This window comes from Zootermopsis nevadensis, unplaced genomic scaffold (genome assembly GCF_977971745.1).
Source record: "Zootermopsis nevadensis isolate Lab colony 2312 unplaced genomic scaffold, Znev_1.0 Znev_ptg000022l, whole genome shotgun sequence".
NCBI lineage: Eukaryota > Metazoa > Arthropoda > Insecta > Blattodea > Termopsidae > Zootermopsis > Zootermopsis nevadensis.
Window position 1 is genome coordinate 16,171,036 of NW_028259154.1, and position 16,302 is coordinate 16,187,337.

The 16,302-nt window shown below is 36.6% G+C and overlaps 3 protein-coding genes and 1 long non-coding RNA gene across 6 annotated transcripts in view; 3 read left to right on the forward strand and 1 right to left on the reverse strand.

Annotated features, from left to right (window-relative positions):
• Positions 1-13,753, reverse strand: part of Gk2 (Glycerol kinase 2) — a 32,903-nt gene extending 19,150 nt beyond the window's left edge. The window contains exon 1 of one of the 3 annotated variants that reach the window (XM_022072440.2): positions 13,602-13,753. The gene's annotated coding sequence lies outside the window, so the exon portion shown is untranslated. Of the gene's footprint in view, positions 1-1,131; positions 1,405-5,945; positions 6,008-13,601 lie in introns of those variants that run through there. The other 2 variants (XM_022072447.2, XM_022072442.2) reach the window with 2 other exon arrangements.
• On the forward strand, positions 318-1,903 carry LOC110833888 (uncharacterized). The gene is made up of 2 exons (XR_002544384.2): positions 318-598; positions 1,436-1,903. It is a non-coding gene; the product is annotated as an uncharacterized LOC110833888 (long non-coding RNA).
• Positions 13,754-13,869: 116 nt separating the features above from the next.
• Positions 13,870-14,881, forward strand: LOC147873034 (uncharacterized). The gene is made up of 2 exons (XM_087353529.1): positions 13,870-14,284; positions 14,746-14,881. The coding sequence occupies exons 1-2, from the start codon at positions 14,183-14,185 to the stop codon at positions 14,854-14,856; spliced, it is 213 nt and encodes a 70-aa protein (XP_087209655.1). The 5' UTR covers positions 13,870-14,182; the 3' UTR covers positions 14,857-14,881.
• On the forward strand, positions 14,882-15,916 carry LOC147873035 (peptidyl-tRNA hydrolase 2, mitochondrial-like). Its single transcript, XM_087353528.1, has one exon. It carries the CDS (start codon positions 14,882-14,884, stop codon positions 15,374-15,376), a length of 495 nt encoding a protein of 164 aa, XP_087209654.1. The 3' UTR covers positions 15,377-15,916.
• The last annotated feature ends 386 nt before the right edge of the window (positions 15,917-16,302 follow it).

Consider the following 16,302-nt stretch of genomic DNA (forward strand, 5'->3'; position numbering starts at 1 on the left):
GTTGACGGCAATAATGTAACACAACAATGCCGAGTAAACAGATGACGTTTCCTAGGTAACATAACAATGCACGCAAGCTGACCATTGTTGTCGGTCCATATTTACACATTGTTGATATGGATCTTACACGTTAGGTAACAACAATGCCGAGTAAACACGACGTTCCCTAGGTAACCATTGTTGTCGATTTGTTGATACGGATCTTACACGTTTTCCTTTCACTTTTGTGCCGAATGACCCTTCCGTATAGACGTATTTACGTCAAAAAGCGTTAAAAGATGTGTAAGATCCATACCAACAATGTGTAAATTGTTATGTCATCTGTTTACTCGGCATTGTTGTGTTACATTACTGCCGTCAACAATCCGCTTTCGTTATTGAGGAAAGAGCTGAGCTGTGAATCGGTTGTAGAAGAAGTGCGTCGTAGAGTAGATAATTTTGTGCTTTAAAAACGTTTTAGAATATCACAAGTACTTATCTTATATAAGAATTGTTAAGAAATCTGTGATACTGCCCTACACTCTCTCCATTTTAGTTTCAATTAAATTGATCATTGCCGGTGGACATCGTGGTCTCTTACAATTGAACAAAGTTTGAGGTTAGGGATTCCTATTTATTATTGTTGTTCATCACGTTAAGCGCCCGCCTCTCGAAAACCGTAAGAGATGGATCCTGACATATTGCGTACGAAATACGTATTACCTCTTGAGCTTTCCATACGTTTTCAGATTTTACATCACAAACGTTTAGGTTCTACAAACATTTATTTATACAAATAAAGGAGCATCGCACTTCACGCTACTGCTGCATTTGTGTGTTGCGTCATAATATGTAGAAATAACAACATGGATGACATTGAAGCTAAAAGAGTCCGTGATGCAGAATATATGACACAGTACAAAAAACGTAAAAAAATAGAAGTATTAAATAATGAACCTGAAGTTCCCAAAAAAAATACCAAAAACTAATGCTGAACGTATGACGGATAGATAATTAAGCAATGTCTTAATCAAACTATTTACTCAATTATAAAGCATGTATAAAGGGAATATTTAGAATAAAGCTAATATATAAACTTCCTTTCGTTGCATTTATGGCCTAAATATAATTTAAATACAAAGACATATTTACGTCAGATTCTCCGGAACCGTGGTTCCACTGCAATTCTTTATTCTGGTATACTGGGTTGCGTGCGTAGGCTTGTAGGTAGGTGGTTACCAACGTATCACTTCGGTAAAAAATTCAGGTTTCTGAGCACAGTTGTATCAAACGCCTGTAATTTATGTTCTTTCAAAGTCAGAGTCCACATTTTACACTCGTAATTGGCAAAACTATCGACTCGTCTCTACCATATCCTAGGCTGGGTGATAGAAGTTTTAAAACTGAATAACAACAAATATCTCAATTCACTACAAACTTCACATGTTGTTCCCAGATGCTTGAACGTCTGCTCAGAGGCGCACGGGTAGTTGCTCCGATGACCCGATCTTCTTCACAGAACGACGCCAGCAAGACTTGTCAGTCTACTATCAAAACGCAGGGTATTATGTGCTGATCAGTAGCAATCCGGGTTGAAGCGGTTTCATGCTTTTCGATGGACTACATGTAACGATTTGATTAGAAATTTGCATCTTTATATTTTTGGCGAAACTGACTTTTTTTTCTCGTTATTTAAAGCCTATATGAGATAATTTCGATCAAAGTTGCGAGCTCATACAGTTCAAAGTATGTATCTGACAAGAATAACTGCGTACTTGACTTGCCATAAATCATGATCACAGGTCCTTGTCCAATGCCTGTCTAGAAACTAGCAGAGGCCAGCTTTGACATTTAAAGTTACTTTATCCCTATCGTTATGTAAGAATCAGATATGAACATAACATATACAACGGCTTTAAATGAATAGGTTCCTAAAATAATTCTTCATGATATAAAATGTTCTGTGTTCCTAGTATTCCTTCGACCTGAACGTCTGGACGTTACCTGAAGACATCAACTACACCCATAAAGCGATTTGATACTTACAGAACTTAAATATTTTTAGTTCCACCTTTTTTAGCGAGGAGGGGCGACGCCTCTATCCATAACAGTGACAGTATATAAAAGATATGTCATTATTACAGTGCGCTAAATTCAATAAACCCCGTAAAACGAAAGCGTACTTCAAGTAGTATTTTATAAAACAGAAATTACAAGTTCATCGACCACTGTCACGAATTTGGTATCTCTGCAGCTTTTCAGCTTTTCATCAAAATAATTAGCAGTACAAAGACTAAGCAGGGGCGTATTACCAATTTGTCACTACAGTGCAATAGAGTAGCAATTTATTACTCCGAACAGTAACATACAGCACACACATTCAGCCACACTTCCGCAATAGAGAAAACAAACATTCCACAACAAATCCTTGGAACAAAGACGCACTACAGAAAGCTGGGTCTGACGGCTTATTGCTATCACTGAACGAAAAAGAAAACGTTTAATAAAACAATAGCGTGGTTTCGCAGTTTTGACAACTAAACTGCACTGTCTCGAAAGATAACAAGCATAAGCAATCCTGGGATTTATTCATACCTCAGTATATTTTGAATGTGACCCAAACATAAGAAGAAACTCATCTCGTATCACCGACGGGATTAATTATCACAGATTTACAGGAAACGTCATAAACCGCGAATAATCGTGACTGTTACCCCGTCTTACGTTTTCCTTATCCATCTGGTATCCTCGTTACACCAAAACATTGGCATCCACTAGTTCTGTGCGTAGATATCCTAAACCACTGGTCCCCAACCTTTTTGTGCCTACGGGCACATTTGAGAGTTTATGAGATCGTGGCGGGCACCAACCAATTAACAAAGCCAAATTTTCCTTTCTCTGGACAAATAAGATATGGACACCAAATAATACACAAAATAACACGACGTTTAATAATACAAGAACCCAGGTAATCAAAAGTACAATTATTATTACTCAAGTGGGAAGTTAGTGTGAAGATTGGCGTTGCATTTCATCGGCCAGTTTTTCAAATTTGGGAGTGTAGGATGATGTTGCTGCTCGCAAATAATCGTCAAGATAGGCGTCAGTAAGTCGAGATCTGCGCTTTGATTTTATAATGTTCAAGGTTGAATGGCCTTCATTATTCAGTATAACCTCTTTCCGTAACAACGCGGGCACCCAAAAAAAAAGCCTTGGCGCCCGCGAGCACCGCATTGGGGACCACTGTCCTAACCAGTCTCCTTCCTTCAGGTTTTTTAACCAAACAACGCATTTCTTTAAACATAAACCAAGTGCACTAAATCATGGTACACACAGTGTTTCTAATTTATACTTTAAATGTCCACACAGGAAAGAAATTAGGTCGCAAAAGATAGCAGGCGAAACTCAAGAGCACATGAAAAATTAAATACACGGATATTCCTCCAAAATAAATACGGCGGGCAATTTTCTGGAAGGTTACTTCAAAGCTGCCATTCCGATCTCACTGCGGACTGACTAGTGAGGAATACGGAATGCATCCAATTCGGTTTCGGATTACGTAAGACATTTCCCATATGTTTCAGTCCATATCGATTCTAACACACAGAGATAATGCAAACACTAATACAGATATAAAAACGCTCAAAGGTTAGACGGGTCAGGAAAAGCATCGCGTTTACTCACCTCATTCACACACTACACAGCCTATTTCCCTTTCTTAAGGAAAGAAATTGCTTTGTGAAATCCGTATACTATCGTCAATGTGATGTGATGAACGAGGTGGCCAATTTTCATGAAACTTGGGAACTTCGTTCTATTTAGGATACATTGTGTCCTTCTGCCTGCCACATCTTTCGGCCGACGTCTATTACCAATCATACGAACTATTCGTTCTTCCACAGAAAAGTCGGGAACGGCTGAACGCATTTTCATGAGATTTGGTATGGACAATGAATCATTGGAGGCTACTCCAATTCATATTTCGTTTGGATTTCCTACAATCGGAAAAATCAATATGACGCATGCTCAAACAGTAGACGACGACAACAACAACAACAACAACAACAACAACAACAACAACAACAACATTCAGCGACACATTCACAATTGCAAGCAATAATAAAAAATGTGCCCAAGTGGAATTCGATCGTATGACTATCTGCGCACGAGTCCAAAACGATAATTCATAAGCTGCATTGCATACCTCTGATATACCAGGTGATTCAAAAAAGACTTTACAACTTTGAAAGTGTATAGAAATTTATTCAGAAGGCTTAGAGAATCGGTTGAGGTGTCATTTTGTAGCAAAACAAATCAAGTTTGACTCACGTTGTGCTGTAGTACCGAATTCCGTCACCGCGAGCGCAAGCGGCAGTGCATTTGAAAATGGCTCGAAAGTTTTCTCATACCACAGTTAGACGAAGATGACCAAAAATGACGCATTCACTTCCAGCAAGACGGCGCACCACCTCACTACCTCACAGAAGTCCGGGATTTCCTCAATAACCGTTTCCCAGGTCAGTGAATTGGTCGAACAGGGCCGATAGCATGGCTACCTCGTTCTCCAGATTTGACACCTCTCGATTTTTTCTTATGGGGTTTCATTAAAGATCGCGTGTATGTTCCACCCTTACCTGCCAATCTCACTGAGCTCAAAGCTCGAATCACCGCCGCAGTTGCAGAAGTGACACCGGATATGCTGGATCGTGTTTGGCAAGAAATTGATTTCAGGTGGGATGTCTGCAGTATCACCAATGACAATCACATCGAACCAAAATGACTATTTGAGGTAAACCTTGATTTGTTTTGCTACAAAATAACACCTCAACCGATTCTGTAAGCCTTCTGAATAAATTTCTATACACTTTCAAAGTTGTAAAGTCCTTTTTAAATCACCCCGTACTATAAAGTTGCAATACCTGCGTATAACATTAACAAACATAAGACATGCAAGACTGCAAATCAGTGCAACTGGAAAGTAGACTTTCAACCACAACACGGATCTTCTGTTAATTGCTTAATGGAGTGGGCTCCTCCTTGAAAAGCTGATAGTCGTTCAAGATATTTTCCGCCCTTTACAGGGCCCAAAAGTTCATTACCATGTTTAAAAAGGAGAGCTACTGGACCATATTATGAGTCGTTATAATTTCATCCATACACTCACACTCTATTCTTAAAGATACACTTTAATATTTGCCTCTTGTCTGCACGACTCCCAAGTGGTATCTTCCCCTTAAGTTTCCCGTCCAAAACGTACCTACGCATTTCTCATCTCTCCTATGCGCCCTACATGCTCCTTCTACCGCACCTAAATTAATCTGATCACGCTAAAATCTTTAGTGATAAGTATAAATTATGAATTTAAATACAGCACTTATAAAATAATTATTTCAAAAATAAACATTAATTATCATTACCATGTTTAAAAAGGAGAGCTACTGGACCATATTATGAGTCGTTATAATTTCATCCATACACTCACACTCTATTCTTAAAGATACACTTTAATATTTGCCTCTTGTCTGCACGACTCCCAAGTGGTATCTTCCCCTTAAGTTTCCCGTCCAAAACGTACCTACGCATTTCTCATCTCTCCTATGCGCCCTACATGCTCCTTCTACCGCACCTAAATTAATCTGATCACGCTAAAATCTTTAGTGATAAGTATAAATTATGAATTTAAATACAGCACTTATAAAATAATTATTTCAAAAATAAACATTAATTATCACGCAGACTCAATATTTTTAAATAGCATACATGAAAAAATAATCATTGATTTTGGAGGATCATTGAGTAAAACGTAACATTTTACAAAAATAATTCTCCAGAAAAAATCTGATTTATGGGCTCTGAAAAGTTAAAATTAACTGTTCATATATATCACACCAGGAAAAGTGACCACTGAATTTCGTGGGTCAGGAAGTTCGAAATATGGCGTCCCTGAATTTGGAGCCCCAACTTACCGGCTATTTCACTATTTCCCCGACTGCTCCCAAACTGTCAAGAGCGGCTGTTTCAACGCTTTTAAAACCTTTCGCACTTTGTTTCAGGCATAAAGCGACGTCGACACTTGTAAAATGCGTTTAATAGGTCCGAAGTGGTCACGTGTTTTCAAATAAAAATATGCTACACCCTCGTCGACTTTATCTTTTATCTTTGAACTTATAGACGATTAGTTTCGCCTACATCATAACTGTCCGTGACGTAGAACGCATTATAACAACATCAAAGTTCAAGAGGATGAATGACTTTTCAAAAACTCATGGAAGGGAGTACATTCTTATAATTCTGTGTCTTCCTAAAACTGATAATTACTTGTCCCGTGGTTTAAAGGCCTTCTCTTCTGCATAATTTTACAATACATACGTCTGAACTAAACAGATGGAGTAACGGAGATACCACTTCTGTATGTCTAATTAACTCAGAAATTGTATTAAGTCGGATTTACATCAAATATTATTGCAGTGATCAAATCAAGAAAAATGAGACGAGCAGGGTAAGTAGCATACGCGGGAGAGATAAGAAATGCACGTTAAGTTTTGGTCGGGAAATATGACGGGAAGAGACAACTCGTAAACCTTAGGGGCTGATGGGAGGATATTAAAACAAATCTGAAAGAAATGGGATGTGGACTGGATTAATCTGGTTAGACCAGTGCTCGAATCTTATGAACACCGTAGTGTACCTTCGTGTCCCAAAAAAGGTGGAGAATTGCTTTACTAGTTTCTGAAGAAGACTCTAAGCCATGAAGTTAGATCCATTGCCATGAAGAATATGCGGTTGTATTCTTGGTTCAAGAACCAGTTTGTTCTATCCAGGATTACATTTAAAGAGAAGTCATACAAAAAACTTTTAAGTACGTTATTGTTGCACGTCGGAACCCATCGTTAGATTTTAGCTCGACTACCCAATATCAAATTTCATGAAAATCCGTTCCGCTCTTCTAGAACTGCTATATTTCGACAGACGAAGGTAATAGGCGCATTTTTGCAAATTGTAGTTGTGAACGCGCCTAAAAGAGTATCGGAGAAATGGCCAGAATATCCGAAAGAATTTCACAAAAATCGAATCATGAAGCTGCTTTATCATCATTTAATACTGTGCAGTATGTGCCAGAAACGTTGAACAAAAACAATAGTTTTCTTCTTTTTGTAACGAACCCCTGAACACCGAAACATGGAGCTGCTTTATGAATATTAACCACAGTGCAGAAGATGCCAGAAGCGTTCTACAAAAAGAGGAGTTTTAATCCTTATAACCGTAACAGCTCACGGGCATAGTTCGTAATACTGATGACAACGGTGACGGCGAAAAGCCAACCCGGAAAGTGAAACACGCAATGTTTTTGTGGCATACCAGACCCTGAACACAGTACGACATAGCTCTGTTTTTTCCCCCCAAACATTACTACCATGGACTCGAAAATAAATCACAAGAAACATGAAGGTGAGATACACTAAATAACAATTATGTGTCACTTTAATCGTTCAGATTGGCTGGTATCGTTTACAAGGTCGCAGGGCCAAATTCCGTTGAGGTCACGGACGTTTATAAATGTTGTTCTTGTAATACCATCCCAAAGTATCCCATGCATGTTTATCTAATAACATAACCAACACTGCGGTCGCAGAGCCAACTCAATCATTGGCCATGACCCAGAGCCAGTTCAGCCACCTAAGATGTATCCTACCACTGCCCTCACACCAACCTCTCGATCTTCTAGAGGACTCTTTTAAAATGTATGTAAGCATACCTTGTTTCTACCATTCCGGTTACATTCACAGCCCATCGCAACCTTCTACAACCCACTTTCCTAAAACACGATGTTCCTCGGTTTGCATTCTCCAAAACTGTTCACAAACTGATCCTTCTTAGGTCCATGTACTTGTAATTTACGTTCTTCTCCTCAAACTACTATATCGAATTTCATGCTCATGCAAAACAAATACATCCCGAGCGTCGCTGCTCTGGAACGTTGACGGGATAATCAGTTTTCGAAATAAATAATAATGAGCATTTCCAAAATGTGTTCCCACATAACACAGCGAAAGATTTCCTTAATATATATGTCAACTATTTCAGTATGTTGGATCACAGCCACACATTTCCTTGCCGAAGCAGTTAATTCTATCCAGTTATTTAGAAAACATTTCTTGCGGCCATACTGTCCACTAGTTGGTTTGCTAAAACCGAGATCCACTGCTTCCTCCATACTTGGCTACCCCCAGATTTTAAAATAATAGACCTACATGTCCTGGGTAAAACGGTCCCTCAACAACCAAAATGGTCTGCAGAACGGAATTTTGGTTACAAATAGGCAATATCTATTATATCTTAAAATGAAAACATAACGTTTTCAAATATATTTCAACAAAACGTAGAGTCTACCGAATACAACTAAACTGCTTTCAGATCAAATCTGTTGCCATAATGAAACGAATATTGTTGAACACGCATACATTAGCTTAAATGCTTATAATATAATGAAACATTGGCTTGTAGTACCATCAGGTTCGTGAGTCTCCCATTACCCGAGTAACTTCGAACTTTTTACATGTTAATCAAATTCGCCACGGACATCACGTCACTACAGGTATCCCACTTTTCTATTTTTACTTTATTCTTCAGTAATAATATCATAGCGGGCGTGTGCTGAGTCATGGGAGAATTGTTGATGTACTTTCCTTTTTTTCAGAATTAAACTCCTTCCCAGAACGTGTTACTTTCAACACAACATGCAATTTTACAGATAACGATTATCACATGGCAGCATACTATCGACCTCGTGTTGTATCTATTGCTGAATAGTTTATGTAGCATTTGAAACTTGAGCCCCTTACTTACATCTTTCTTTCAACACTGAATATAGACCTTAGGATAAGAGGACATAAAATAACATTGATGAAAGTGTGCACTGACATTGAAAAGACCGTGAAGAAGAGAAGAAAACAAACGCATTCTGATTTGCAGTTCGTTCATTTACGAACAGTGCGATAAACGCACAATGAAAGCTTCTTCACTGTCTTTAATTTGTTATACACATTTTAAGTGTGAAAAACTTAAAGATAAAATGATTACTGGCAATTCAACTGTCGGTTCCGGTCGACGGTTAGCGAACTACACATTACGAAATATTTGTAACGCCGAACTTACGGCATACTTTTGATCAAGACAGATTTTTAGATAATTATAGAACATACACATGACGCCATTTATAATTCTGCGAGAATATGCAGCTTTTTTGGTCAATTACAACTCCTCAGAGAATAGTTTTCTTTGAGAAGCATATAGACGCTCATCTGATCAAAAAAATCATCTTTTATGGAACAATAAGGTTCACTGCCGTGTCCCGAGTCAGTAAAATCAATTTTACTTTAAAATTTTGATACAATTTCATATGTTTGTGGTTTGTAAATAAACATTACACACCCAAGAATAAGATCCATTCTTAAGATTAAAATATAATTCTCAGACAATGGTAGCTCACATGCAAGCAGTTATCAGAGTTCTGTTTATAATCCATAAAACAAACAGAACTTATCTGTAATAAACAATAAAACTTGGACCACACAGGGTCACAATGCCAGTTCAAGGAAACTGATGATGCAACGTTATCAACTGCTGACGAGAATGCAAGATAAGCATTGATATACTCAAGATATTAAACAAACATCGTTACATGATAAACAAATACACAACACGTAAATTAAAAATCAATCAGAACATTGCACTACATTTCTACCCTTTGATGAACGCCTTCGGTTTGAATTCATGAAAAACCAGTACTATCGAAGTTGTCTATTAAACAATTACACTATCTTTCTGATTAAAATGGCTGCAGCGGTTATTTATAGCGTTCTAGATAAAGCACGCTTTCTTCGCCTGAATATTCTTGAAATAAAGTGTGCACTGACATAACAAAAATGTTAAAATCTTACATCTATTTAATGCTCACAACTTCTACATGTATAATTGACAAGCTTCACAAACAAAATAAGCAGTAACCGGACAATTTAACTTCTCAAATTACACGAAATTAGCGATAGTTGGTTTGTAGAAAAAAACAAGAAATGAATTATTCTTACGCGTCATCAAAATAATGCTCGAAATACGAAATATTACACCATATATATCTTGAAACATTTACTGCCATAACGCCACACGGTAATCGCATGATACATTAAACGGTTGTCTAGCGACAAAACCTATATAGTTAACATATTATTATAAAATACGTAAGACAGAAACCGACCTTCCACGGTCTCACAAGGGGGTCGTACGCTGCTGCTAGATATCATTTTTGTACCATCACCGAAGCCAAAATCCAGCTTTAGAGGTCAGATGATAACGACATCTTAAGAACAAACATTATACAACTAATATAAACTATAACAAACAAAAAAGTAATAAATGGGTCATAATACAGAGGAAATAAAACACGAGTATGAGGAAGATAACGCAGCCGTCCGAAATAAGATGAGAAAAAAATTAAATACACGAGTGGTGTAATCGGAATGCAAGCAGCTGTAGTGCGACTTGTATACAGCGTCATGCAGTTTAGACTATTCACGTGAAACTATTTAATGGCCTCGAATATGGGACCCTGCATACTAACTCCAGAACTTACATCGATTTTCAGTGTTTAATTTTTTATAAATACATCAATATATCAAACAAGAGACTTAGGAAGGTGAGTCATCTTTGTTACAGGAAATTATAGTTCTGTCGTTTAACTTTGGAACAGAAACTTCTAACATTGATGCACTATATATTTTGCGTTCTTTGCACAATGTACGCACAAAACACATAGACCCCCCTCCCCTCCCAATAAAAAAGAAGACCTTCATGGGGCTGACCGGGTTTGTCCACGTTTCAACCAACGAACAGTTAGACGGTTTGTGGTCAAATTTAATGTGAACATTATATCACTGAAGGCCATCCCATACTCGCACTTACGATTTTTAGTTAAATACGTAATAACGACAATGCGGTTGCACGAAACTGAGAGGTGAAAGCGACACTTAATAAAGTGTTATGATATGATGTATGGTAATAGATCTTCGAAAAATAGGCTACTTTTGTGAAGGTAATATTCTGTGCAATGTAAAACAACTCGGTGGCTGTAATAATTCTATGTTTAGCTTGGCGAAAACGACTACTGGAACTAGGTGTTTGAAATCTGATGTGGATACATTATAAACATGCAGACAAATTCTGTATGAAATACTATTTATGAATTAATTATTAAAAATATGGCGATGTTGTAAATCTTTAAGTTGACGTCTAACATTAGATGACGTGCACTTAAGGAATAAGTCACGATTTATAAACTTTAAATTTAATGGTGTTTGACAATTTTTTGTTTTATGAGCACATTATCTAAAATTAAGAGGTTAAGAGAAGTCTCAGTATGTCTCTTAAATGCATGTAACTCAGAAACATAAACTCAAGACCTATTTGAAACAATGGTAACTTCTCAAAATCAGTTACTGATTAAAGAAAGAGTAAAGTAGAAATGCCAAGATGTTTTTAGTAGTAGTCATCATGGAAACTGGATATAAAATCAATCCAGTTTCTTTGCATTAACGTCTACATCAATGATATTAGCATTTAGAATGTCAAAGTTAATGGTTAACTATGTATTTTGGTACAGATTCCATCATTCCAATCTTGTTTCATAATGAGAAGGCCAAATACGTATGACAGGATGATACAAACAGTGTGCCTGCTTTATTAATGTTTATTACAAAATCAGTGGCAACCAAACGACTGTCATTTAATTAATAAAGATATATTAGTTCACTAACGTTTATAACAGTGCTACTCTACAAGTTTCCATTAAAGCAAACACCAAATACTGTTACAACAAAATTGTGTCAAGCAAACATTCGATATGTCAGTGGTAGCTCACAAACGTCTATGACAATGTCATCAACTTATGTTTCACTTGCAAGGAGTTCGTAGAATGAAAACGTAACGTGCAAGACATATCTGTCCGCCCGCAGGTTTTATCAAACTAGCACTTGGCAGACTCTGAAGAAATCTGGCACTGAGTTGTCGGAAGAAAGTAATTTTTGTTCGTATGAGCCTAATTACATGAAGCTCAAATGGTACTTACAGCTTCTCTCAAAATGCGGTTCATCACATAAAACACAGATCACATAAAATATGTCTTTCTTCTTTTCTTCCCCCCCCCCCCACCTTTAAATATGTTTTGCTTACTCCCCTTTCTTCAAGAAAGAAAGTGGGCATGTGATATCGCTGTATGCCCACATTCAGGAAATAAAAGAGTATGATAGTATGTTTAAGCTCAAACCCAAGCCACCTTTATGAAGAATTTTATAATTTCAGAATCAGGCACCAAAATGTTCTGACTGGTCATCATTGCTATTTTATTTTTACACATTCCTTAATGCTACCTAATTTTCAAATATCCATTATCATATACAATGTTACAGCCCAAAAATATAATCCATCAGCATCATTTTCAACTCAGAAGTTCCATCAACATGTTGTTCATAAAATTTGTCAATTAATGTTTATAAAATTAAAGTCCAAAACTGAACCAGCAGACAGATGAATGGTCACATGCAACACACTAACATAGTAACACAAAAATTCAGTTCCCTTTGAGCTCTTATAAGAAAAGTATCCTTAAAAATGGGTTATTACACATTTCATACATCATATCTTAAATATATGTGTAATTTAATGTACAAACACATTATTCGAAAGGACAGTCCTAAATCACTCTTCTTCCTGATTTCACATTAAAATAAAAAATCCCCATCCAACATTTATTCTCATTATGGTTAATTCTGTGATACAGAATGTTATTTGAGCAGTTAATCAATAAATATATCCCTTTTCATGACCTAAATATTCATAACCATCATCACAAAAGCTTGCCAATGGATAATGGAAGCTCAACATTAAGGCAGTCTCAAATTCAATTACACCCTCTTAAACAGTTCAGTTACTCATGACGATATTCCATATGGCTACTCCAGTCCACACTGATGTTTGAACAATTTCTTCAAACAGGATATAAACCACCAGCTCTGAAACACACTTTCTAAATATGACCTTACACCATGATGAAAAGAAAAAGTTACATGATCACAAAATGCAACTTGAATAAGCTCTCTTCCAACACATCTTATCCAACACAAGTGCAAAACATTTTACATATAAAACCTCAAGTCTGTTAATTGGTGTATTATGGCATTATACAACCCATACAGCTAGCTACACACAACAATTAATCAATGGTAAAATTCAGAACTCTATTATGCTTACATACACAGGTTACTTTGCAACAAGTTGGAACGTCAAACATTCCTTATCGAATACAAATTTAAAGAAAACTTGCAACATTAAAAAAACCTTGGCTTGCACATAATTGCTATCAGGGACACTACTTTACATTCAATAGCATCTAAAACAAATGAGAATAAAAGTAGAAAATATCTCAAATATAATGTTCATATATTTCCTGAAAATGTGTTAATTCCCAGCAACAATGGCACATGCCTGGAGATTCTAATTAAAAATTAGCCCAAAATACATTGCAAAGTATTCACACAACACACAAATCAAAAAAATTCGAAGCCTCTAACCTCTTATGCTGCCATATTTCTGTCACAGCCGTGTTGTTCCGAACATCAGTTTAAAATTGTGTGCATATCTGCTTTGCAGTGAAAATAAACTCACGCACAAACAAATATAAGACGAAAACTATTTAACACACATCCAACTTCCTTGACGTAATTCTTACCTATGCATGGAAAATACTAACATAGTTCATAAAAAAACAACAATAATAATGGTCTATGGTCATAGATAATCTTGGCAAACGCATTTTACTTATCAATGACCATAGATGAACTAGTGTTCGGTACATGGTGATCATGACAAAGTACATCACTGAAAGAGAATGGTCAACGCCTAAATGCATTTCATTTAACTACGTAAAATCGTCTGTTTTTAGGACCATAGCAAACCTACCTATCTATCTCAAGTAGGTTATGTATGCCTTAACCACAGATACTTGCTTTATCAGTAGTAAGTCACGGTAAGGTGGAAGGTGCGCGAAGGTGAAACCGCAAGAAAAGGCCAAATGTTAATTCAGAAATCGATGTTTAGTTTTACGTAAATTAACACATTGCCGTTTAGTAATATAATATTATAGTGCTGAAATATGTCTGTTCATGAGGAGAGACAGTTCAATGAATACGATGATGACCTTGTCGAAAATATGCTTAAGAAGACCGGATGTGTAGAACTTCATCATAAAGTTCAGGTAAGAAAATGGAATTTGTATGAATAGTAATATGGTGTGGGCTTATACGTTAAGTTTCGGTAAAGTCAGATTTGAATCCGTATACTAGGATGTGATATTTTTACAGAAGGAGCCGGGACGCTTTGTATGTATACTCGAAGTTCGATACTGATGTTTTTTTTTAAGATTCCGTATTTATTGTTTCGTGAATATCTGTTTAGAAGAAAAATGTTAGAAGTACTAGTCATTCTTTCTGTCCCTCTAAATGAGCCATCAGCGAAACCTTTAAAATAAACCATAACATACTTCTCCCTCCATCTTCAAGGCATCAGCCCTGAAGATGGAGACAGTATGTTTCTCCGAAACATTGGCGTGTACTTTCGAATCTACACGGCTGCAAAAACCCAGAAGAGCATCTTCCTCACTGTCATAAACTGGAGCTTGTATGGAAATAAAAATTTAATGTATTTATTTTCTTGCAGGAATGTGTATTTGAACATCAAGACTGGAGAAAGTGTCAAGATGTTCTAAAGGAGTTTCGCATTTGCATTGAGCACTACAATAAGATAAAGGATCAAATAATGATGAATTAATTTGGAATACAGTTCTGTTGTTACAATGAGTTCTGAAAGACACTTAGACTACCAGACTCTAGTAACTGGTTTAGTTATTGGTTTTTCCTCTGCTTGGATTTTGAAACGTAATATCATTAATACAATGTCGCTTGTTAAAAGTGTAGCCCATGTTACACAATGTAATATGAAATTAGTGTTTGTTGTGCGGACAGATCTAGGAATTGGGAAAGGCAAGTTAGCATCCCAGTGTTCTCATGCTGCAGTTAGGTGTTATCAAAATATGCTAAATACATCCCCAAAGACTCTGAGACTTTGGGAATTAAATGGGCAACCCAAGATTGTTCTGAAGGCTGAAGAAGATGGTGAGCAGTATCTACTTCAACTGCATGACAAAGCTAAAGCATTAGGGCTTGTAACTGCTATAATACGGGATTCAGGTAAGACACAGGTTGAGAGCGGCACTATTACTGTATTAGGAATTGGTCCAGGAGAATCTTTCATTGTAGACCAAATAACCAAGCATCTAAAATTGTTGTGATCAAGTTTCTGATTTATAAAAGACAATGTTGGACACTGTGTCCCAGAATACTTTTTCTTGCAAGTGGAATTATACTGTTCCTTTAATCCCACCTTAAAAATTCTTCAGTCTAGGAATGCATTCTAGGTTGCCTCTTAAAATATACTTTAAGGAAGTGTAACTCCATGGAGAGCCCACAATACCTAGTTTCCTTAAAATTCTTCCATCCCTACCAAAAGTGCAGCATGAATTTTTGTAAATAACTAATTTTACAGGTGAGCTTAAGTTCCTATTCCTGATGATGCATTTTTGTGCATTTGTTACTTTCACATTTAAGCTTTGGTGCCTGAAGATGATTTGGTAAAGTTGAGTAATTATTTTAGATTAAAAGTTGTGTGTGTGTGTGTATTCTTTCTTAACAGGCACTAGTACTTTTAGCCTGAGATTAAATAAATGTATGAGATCAGATGTAATTAAAAATGGTTTCTCTTGTTACCAAAAGTGTTAAAAAATGTATATGTTGTACCACAATAAAAGTATTTATATGAAGGAATTATAAAACCATTGTTTAGTCACTTGTGTGTTTAGTAGGTTTAAGATATGCAGCTGTGGTTGTAAGGTATTACTGTACAGGCTCCAGTAATGATTACTGATCTCATGAGAATTGTTACCACTATATGATGTTACAGTATGGATGCTTATACATACAGCATTGATCCCCTTTTATATCTTATTTTACTGTCCTAGGAAGGTGTTCTATTTCAGTGGCCTTGATATGTTGACTCAATTTCACTGTAATATATAATGAAATTTGAGGTTCTCATGGGGGCACGTATGACAATGGTTGTCTTCTGGGTTGTTGCACCAAGTATTGTGTTAGATGTTTCGGAGGTGAACCACTGGTTAACTTCTACCAGACTACATGGCACAACATCCTAAAAACAGTC

Bases quoted from the DNA above. Each gene is read 5' to 3' on its own strand.
- LOC147873034 (XM_087353529.1), top strand. From the start codon at position 14,183: ATGTCTGTTCATGAGGAGAGACAGTTCAATGAATACGATGATGACCTT. The intron at 14,285-14,745 runs GTAAGAAAATGG...ATTTTCTTGCAG, and splicing joins AACTTCATCATAAAGTTCAG to GAATGTGTATTTGAACATCA.
- LOC147873035 (XM_087353528.1), top strand. From the start codon at position 14,882: ATGAGTTCTGAAAGACACTTAGACTACCAGACTCTAGTAACTGGTTTA.